This window comes from Engraulis encrasicolus, chromosome 2, assembly GCF_034702125.1.
Source record: "Engraulis encrasicolus isolate BLACKSEA-1 chromosome 2, IST_EnEncr_1.0, whole genome shotgun sequence".
NCBI classification, from domain to species: Eukaryota; Metazoa; Chordata; class Actinopteri; order Clupeiformes; family Engraulidae; genus Engraulis; species Engraulis encrasicolus.
The window spans coordinates 18,699,516-18,707,029 of NC_085858.1; the positions used below are offsets into that span (position 1 = coordinate 18,699,516).

The 7,514-nt window shown below is 41.6% G+C and overlaps 1 protein-coding gene across 1 annotated transcript; it reads left to right on the top strand.

The window, feature by feature from the left end:
- The first annotated feature begins 3,269 nt into the window (after positions 1 to 3,269).
- Positions 3,270 to 6,556, top strand: nol12 (nucleolar protein 12). The gene is made up of 6 exons (XM_063213766.1): positions 3,270 to 3,490; positions 3,747 to 3,852; positions 3,951 to 3,999; positions 4,091 to 4,236; positions 5,427 to 5,521; positions 5,890 to 6,556. The coding sequence occupies exons 1-6, from the start codon at positions 3,384 to 3,386 to the stop codon at positions 6,095 to 6,097; spliced, it is 711 nt and encodes a 236-aa protein (XP_063069836.1). The 5' UTR covers positions 3,270 to 3,383; the 3' UTR covers positions 6,098 to 6,556.
- The last annotated feature ends 958 nt before the right edge of the window (positions 6,557 to 7,514 follow it).

A 7,514-nucleotide genomic window follows, 5' to 3' on the forward strand; every position in this document is an offset into this window, starting at 1 on the left:
CATTCTATCAGATGGTGGTCAGCTGGCAGTCACTGATGTGGAAAAGGCGGAAATGATTGTGACAACCTTGAGTAAGGTCCACAGTACTGATAATCTCTCAGAGGAGGAAAGGCGGGGAAGAGAGGAGACTATGCGTGAATTTGGTGGGATTATTCAAAAGAAGAACAAATCAGAGGATAACTTTAATGTCCCTTTCACTTTGTTAGAATTAAAGAATGCTTTGGAATCATGTAGAAAGTCAGCCCGTGGACAGGACGAAATTTCTTACCAAATGTTGTCTCATTTGAGTGATGAGGGTTTGCAGGTACTCTTGGCTCTGTATAATAGGGTGTGGGACGAGGGTCTCATTCCTGCAGGGTGGAAAGAAGCTGTCATAGTGCCCATCAGAAAGCCAGGGAAAGATGCAAGTAAACCTGTAAATTACCGCCCAATTGCATTAACTTCACAGATGGGTAAACTAATGGAGAAGCTAGTCAATGGTAGGCTGATGCACTTTGTTGAGGAAAAGGGGTTGCTGACAAGATTTCAGAGTGGTTTTAGGAAGGGGCGAAATACAATTGACTCCATTATATGTCTTGAACATGAAATCAGGAAAGCCCAGGTTAATAAAGAAACTGTTGTAGCAGTGTTCTTGGATGTTGAAAAGGCGTATGACATGCTTTGGGTGGAGGGACTTTTGATTAAGTTGCACCTGCTGGGAGTTGGAGGAAATATTTTTAATTGGGTGATGGAGTTTTTGAAGAACAGGAGTATTCAAGTGAAGATTGGGGCGGACATATCGCGAAAATGTGCAGTAGAGAATGGAACGCCACAAGGCAGTGTGGTCAGCCCCTTACTCTTCAACATAATGATCAATGATGTTTTTTCCACTGTACAACCTGATATTGGACAATCTCTGTTTGCGGATGATGGTGCTTTATGGAAGAGGGGTAAAAATGTGCGGTATACTGTGAAAAAAATAAGGTTCAGGAGGCTTTGACCCTTGTGGAGGACTGGGGAAGGAGGTGGGGTTTTAGGTTCTCTGTTGAAAAGACAAAATCAGTGTTTTTTACGAGAAAGAGAATCTGTGAAGACAGTGACCTATATCTATATGGCCGTCCAGTGGAAAAGGTCTCCTCTTTTAAGTTCCTGGGAGTACTTTTTGATGTCAAGCTTACAAGGCGGGCTCATGTGTCAAGGGTGGTGGATAAATGCAAGAATGTCTTGAATCTGATGAGGTGTCTGGCTGGGAGGGAGTGGGGAGCAGATTTGGCCTCTCTGAAGCTGATATACATATACCTAATAAGGGCAAGGATTGACTATGGGAGCCTGCTGTATGCTTCTGCGTCAAATACAGTACTGGCTAGACTGGATGTTCTTCAAGCAGCGGCATTGAGATTGTGTGCAGGTGCTGTGAGGTCTTCTCCAGTTTGTTCCTTGCAAGTTTTGACGGGAGAAATGCCTCTGAGCTTGAGACGACAACTGTAGGCGAATTATTAGGTTAATTTGATGGGTCAGCGTCAAGATCACCCTGTCATAAGAGTGACTGAGCCAAGCTGGGAGAAGGAGGTGGCAGCTATAAATAGTTTTGGATGGACCGCTGAAGGTGTAGCCAGGGACTTGAATGTCCTGCAGAGGACCTTTTGTCCAACAATACTGTGGCCCCCTATTCCTTTGTGGCAGCTTGAGGTCCCAAGTATTGACTTGTCTTTGTTGAAAATAAAGGAGCAAGATCCTGATGTAGACCTGAGATCAATGTTTTGTTGTCACGTGGCTGATACATATTCTGATTTTCTCTTGCTATTCACTGATGGGTCCAAGGACCAAGACACAGGGATTACTGGGGCTGCGTTTGTTGCCCAGGGAATGGACGTGCAGGAAATGCAGAGGACTTCTGACATGTTGAGTGTTTTTACTGTGGAGTTGTATGCCATTCTAATGGCTGTTAAGTGGACTGAGCAATTACAGAATAAAAAGGTATTAACATGCAGCGACTCTGTGTCAGCAGTCAGGAGTCTTGGGAAGGGTATTTCCAAGGGGAGGCAAGACATGGTCTACGATATCCTAATGGCAATTAGAGATGTGGGAAGATGTGGGGTGAGTGTGTCTTTTTTATGGGTTCCTGCTCATGTTGGTATCCAGCTGAATGAAGATGCAGATAAGTTGGCAAAGGCTGCAGCGCAACGGGAAACTATAGATGCCAATATTTCCATGTCAAAGTCAGAAGGAAAGAGTCTGGTATGGAGGGAGTCTCTTATGTGTTGGCAACATCTTTGGGAAAGTAATGTAAAAGGCAGGCATTTGTTTTCAATTCATGGTAGTGTCGCTGAATCAGTTGCGGTTTTCAGTAGCGGAAATCGCAAGGATGGTGTGATCATTGCTAGACTGTTGCTGGGCCATACATGTCTGAATGGGACGTTATTTCTTTTAGGGAAACATCAGGATGGATTATGTGCTTGCCAGCAGGTGGAGACAGTTCACCATGTTTTGTTAGCCTGTGGGAATTATGACCGTCAGAGAAGAGATTTGATAAATTCTTTAAAACAGAATGGACTAAAGCAGGTGTCTCTGAAAAATGTGTTGACTGTGGGGATAGGTAAGGGCAGGCAACACTTGATCAAATTCCTGCGCGATACAGGATTGTACCATAGGATTTAGGACATAGGTCATTAGCAGGGTATATACACCAATCTTGAAGTCAAATTTACTACCATTTAATACCCTTTTTCACTACCTTTAGATTTTTTTTACAACCGTCACGACGCTCTGATGCGAGTATTAACAAGACATCTTTCGTCATTTCTACCTCCTTAACATTACATTACACTTTCGTTTTTTTGCAAAAAGACGCTCGAAAGGGATCAGTGTGGCGGGATGGTACCATGCTAAGGGCACCTCAGTCATGGAAGAGGATGGGGGAGAGCACTGGTTAATTACTCCACCCACCAACCTGGCAGGTTGGCAACCTGACGCCCTAACCATGTACCCATGACTGCCCTCAGATACAGAATCAATCCATTTTTTTGTCAAAATGGTACAACTGAGAAAAATGAATACCTCGTTTTTCAAAAAATAATACCTTTTGAGCAAATTTACTTCTTTTAAGGCCATTACATTTTGGCTTTTTAATTTATCACCTTTTAATACTTTTTAAAACCCTGCATATACTCTGATTAGCCACTTCAGAACTCTAGGTGGCAGCAGTGCAACATTTTGGATGCCGGCTGCCGTTAAAACTCATAGAAGAAGAAGAAGAAGAAAACATCCCGGAACCTTACTTTCGATTAACATCGGCACGACGGAAACATTTAATCGTCACAACTAACTAGACATACCCGGAAGTTGCATCAAAATAGCAAGTTTGTAGAAAATCCACGTGTGGTGGAGTATTGTTGCAGTTGAAAATGGCTAAAAATGGAAAGTTCAATAGGCCTAAAGGACCTAAACACAAACCTGGATCCAAAAAGAGGGAAAATAAGTGTATAGTCATGTTCGATGAGAAAAACCGACAGTAAGTCAGCATAACTTACCTATTGACTAACCATGCTGTAAGCAGATTGTACTGTTAGTATTCAGTTGTATTATTGCCTCATTTTTTCTAAATAGTTTATGTCATATTGCAGTTTTGTGGTATATTGCAAATTGGATTGGTAGTTATTGCTCCCCTCGTTTGTGGCTCTAGTTATTTGGGTGTCATTTTCTTTTGGCTCTGGTTTGGGTGGTTATCCTCGTCCTCAATATTGAACATGAGCTGTTTGTCATTTCAGGGAGTATCTGACTGGTTTCCACAAGAGGAAAAACGAGAGGAGGAAAGCAGCCGTGGAGGAGATAAAGCAGAAGTTGAAGGAGGAACAGAAGAAAGTCAGGGAAGATGTAAGTTGACCATTAACAGAAAAGGATGTTTTGTAGAGTTGTGCTTTATGAATATCAAGAATACGAAACCTCTTAACCTTATCTCACCCTCTCCACAGCGACACAAAGAGTACTTGAAAATGCTGCAAGAACGACACGAAGCTCTTGGTAAGTTTAAGTTTACAGTGACAAACCCCATTAATTGGTAAGTAACATCACACCATCACTGATACTAACATTCTGCTGCCTGGGTTTTAAGATGATGCTGAGGATGAACTGGAGGATGCAATCACTGGGACCACAGAATCTGTTCAGTATGACCATCCAAACCACACAGTTACCGTGACGACCATCAGTGACCTTGACCTAACCAGGTCTCATCTTTTTGGTGGGGAGACGCATCAGGTACATTTTCTTGAGACATGGTCCTTTAAAGAGAAAAGCGGGGGAGTTTTTTAAATGGCTAACAACACCACATGTTTCATTTGTTGCCATGGCACAGAGACTTTTGAAGTGTGAGATATTGTTTAGGAGTAGATAATGACTGCTGAACCCTAGTGCATAGCATTTTATGCCAACTACCATCAATAATAATAATAATAAATATATTTTTTAAAAACTAGAAATGTACTCAGAGGGAGGCGCTGTGGCGCAGCGCGATGGGACCCCCAAATTTGGGCTTGCATGCCCGCGGGGACCCCGGTTCGGGTCTAGCCGGAATCATTTCCCGGTCCCGCCCCGTCTCTCTGTCCCACTCGCTTCCTGTCACCATCTTGGACTGTCCTGTAGGATTGGGGCATAAAAGCCCCTACATTTTTTTAAGTGCAGACCTCTGCCAATGAAGCTGTTTAATAGAACATTTTACTAGGTTACACCGTATTTCTTTCAAGTCTTTCTGCCTTCTTTGTGTGGAGTTAGAATCTGGAATGTCAAAATTCGCCCTATCCCGCAAAGGTGAAGAATCTTTTTTTTTTTTTTTTTAAATCCTGGACCTGGATCACCATAAAAATGTAATCATTTGTTCCTTTGGTCATTTCCAACAACTCCACAAAGTTTCATTCAAATCTGTTCATAACTTTCAGAGTTATCCTGCTCACAGACAGACAGACCAACGTGACCAAAAACATAATCTCCTTGGCGGAGCTAATAACTGTATTTTTTGTACCACAAGTCATACAAGACGTGCAGCTCAATGTGCTTAACAATTAATAGAAACTAAAGTAATATTAGAAAATAGTGAAATTAAAAATGAAAATAAAATAAAATAAAATAAATAGAATGTGGTTTATTAAAAAAGAAGACAAGTAAACCCAAAAGCTATAGGGTCAAGATATGCCGAGCAGTAATAAAATATAAAAATATCGTAAAATCCACAAGAATCAGAAAGTTAAGAACAAAAACAAATGACGTACAATCACAAGGATCGGAGCACCTAAATGTGGCCCATTTTGCCAGCTGGGGTGAGGGGAAAAATCGTTTTTCACTTGATTTATGATTTCTTGGCGGGGGGACAAAGTACAGTCTGAGGAACAAAAAAACATTTAGTCCAACTATCAAACAATTTCTCCTCTAAATTCCTTTTCCATCCTTAACAGAATGAAGATAACAGCGATGCAGAGGATGGCGCTGAAGACAATGATGCGGTGAAGTCACTCCCTAAGACAGCTGGCCAGCCTCTCCTATCGAAAAAGTTAGTAGTTCAGCATCTGCAATCCCACTTCATCATTTTCATCCTTTTTTTTTTCGTCTTTAATAACAGTGAAGATCTCTCCTCATTACCATCCCCTTCCTGCACAACACCTAATTGCTTATTTTATTTATTTGACCTATATTTTACCAGGAAGGTCCAGTTGAGGTATAAAAATCTCTTCTTCCAGGGAGTCCTGGCCAAAATAGCTTACAGACAAACAGAGAAGGAATATGCAAGGATACATAAACCATAAACACAGACAGAGGACAAAGCAGCCAGTTCATCTATACATTGAACTGTATATACTAAACACACAAGCATCCATTGCTGCTCTGCTCTCACCAAGTGGCTGTTTCCTGTGCGTGCAGGATCAAGTCCCTGACGGCCTCGCTCAACATGTTCAGCAAGAAGCCGCAGAAGAAGAAGAGGAAGGGGAAGCAGGAAGACGGGGGACGAGGCCGAGCCAGGGTGCCCGACAGGAACTTGACTGGCAGCAACAACAAGAAGCGCCTGGGCAAAACCACCAAGACCCAGAGGCGCAGGCGGACGGGCGGCAGGAATCGGAACCAAGATTAAAACGTGTGTGTGTGTGAATCAATTATTTGTGGACTATTGGAAGACCTGCCAGTGAACTTCCTTTGATGGACTGAGCTTTCTTTTAATATACACGTGTATGTGTCTCTGTGTTTCTCAAATGCAAGAATATCGACTGTGTTCATGAGAAAGGTGTTAAGAGATTAGAAGTTGTTGATTTTAGTGTTTGGTTGCCCGTTTTCTTACCTGAACCACACAAGTTCAAACTTGCATACGCCAGTACAGAAGGGATTGTTTACTGCCCGCCACAGCCCTTCATGTGTGGTGAAGATGAGTACCCATTTGACCCTTGCCAGGAAAGTGTCAGTGTCATTGATTGAGGATCACTGTGTTTGCGTCTTTGCTGTACAGAAAATTTTTGTATTTTACATGTTTGTTGACCTTGAATAGTGTACATAGAAATGTAATGCCGTACATGGAAAATAAAGCGTATTATTTGTACATCGTAACTGGAAAGTTCCTTTTATTGTTCACAAGTCATAAAAAGAAAATAAATGTTTCAGTACAATACTTATTCTTTAGTCCATAGTGTTTTTCCTCTCTTTTATAATGAAAATGTACATTTAATGTATAATGTAAAGGGTCCTTTTATACTGAAGTGTTGATTTATTTAAAGTTTAGCCTTTGTGTGCCATCTGCTTACTAACCCACGAGGTCTTCATTTCGCTTTCTAAAGCAGATGACATTCAATACATCTTTGTGTAGAGGGACTGTCATGCCACTGGTGCCATGTTGGCTCAGCTCCACAGCCAGATGGTCGATTTCTGGGAAGGCTGAAGGAGATCCAAAATGGAGGACCAGCATGGTGTAGTTTCACCCATTGTTGAGGCAGCCAATGGGATGTGTGTGAGTGTGAATAAGCCCAGGGGGTTTAAATGAGCGTAAACTAGAAGCATGTGTCAGGGGTCTGATGGACACTTCATTCTAGTCCTTCTGATGCCAATTTCTCCATTAAAGTGAGGACCGGACTACCAAATATTAGGTACTGACTTTTTTATTCATTCATGTGTATCAAAATTAGCTTTGTCATCAAATAATTAATGAATGAAATCTACACCTAATGTATTGCTTACGTTTGTAGTTGTAATTAATTGTGGGGTAATTATGCAACTGTCTTGGTTAACTGCTAATTACTGTAGTCCGCTTGAGTGTTATGACTTTGACGTTTAAAGTAGTGCCTTCATATTAGAAGGAGTATTCTGATATCACTGACAAGTGTTGTATTTCACTGTCCTTGTGGTCAGTTTCACTTAGTCTAACTGCTTTCGTGAGAGATATAAATTACAGTAGCAGGAGAGTGCTAATTTCGCAACACTTCTCGGTGCTTTTGATCACACTACTTTTGTCACCTCATGGCAACTTTGTATTACTACTCAAAAAACAGAACCCCATCACACAG

Bases quoted from the DNA above. Each gene is read 5' to 3' on its own strand.
- nol12 (XM_063213766.1), top strand. From the start codon at position 3,384: ATGGCTAAAAATGGAAAGTTCAATAGGCCTAAAGGACCTAAACACAAA. The intron at 3,491-3,746 runs GTAAGTCAGCAT...TTGTCATTTCAG, and splicing joins TTCGATGAGAAAAACCGACA to GGAGTATCTGACTGGTTTCC. The intron at 5,522-5,889 runs GTTAGTAGTTCA...CTGTGCGTGCAG, and splicing joins CAGCCTCTCCTATCGAAAAA to GATCAAGTCCCTGACGGCCT.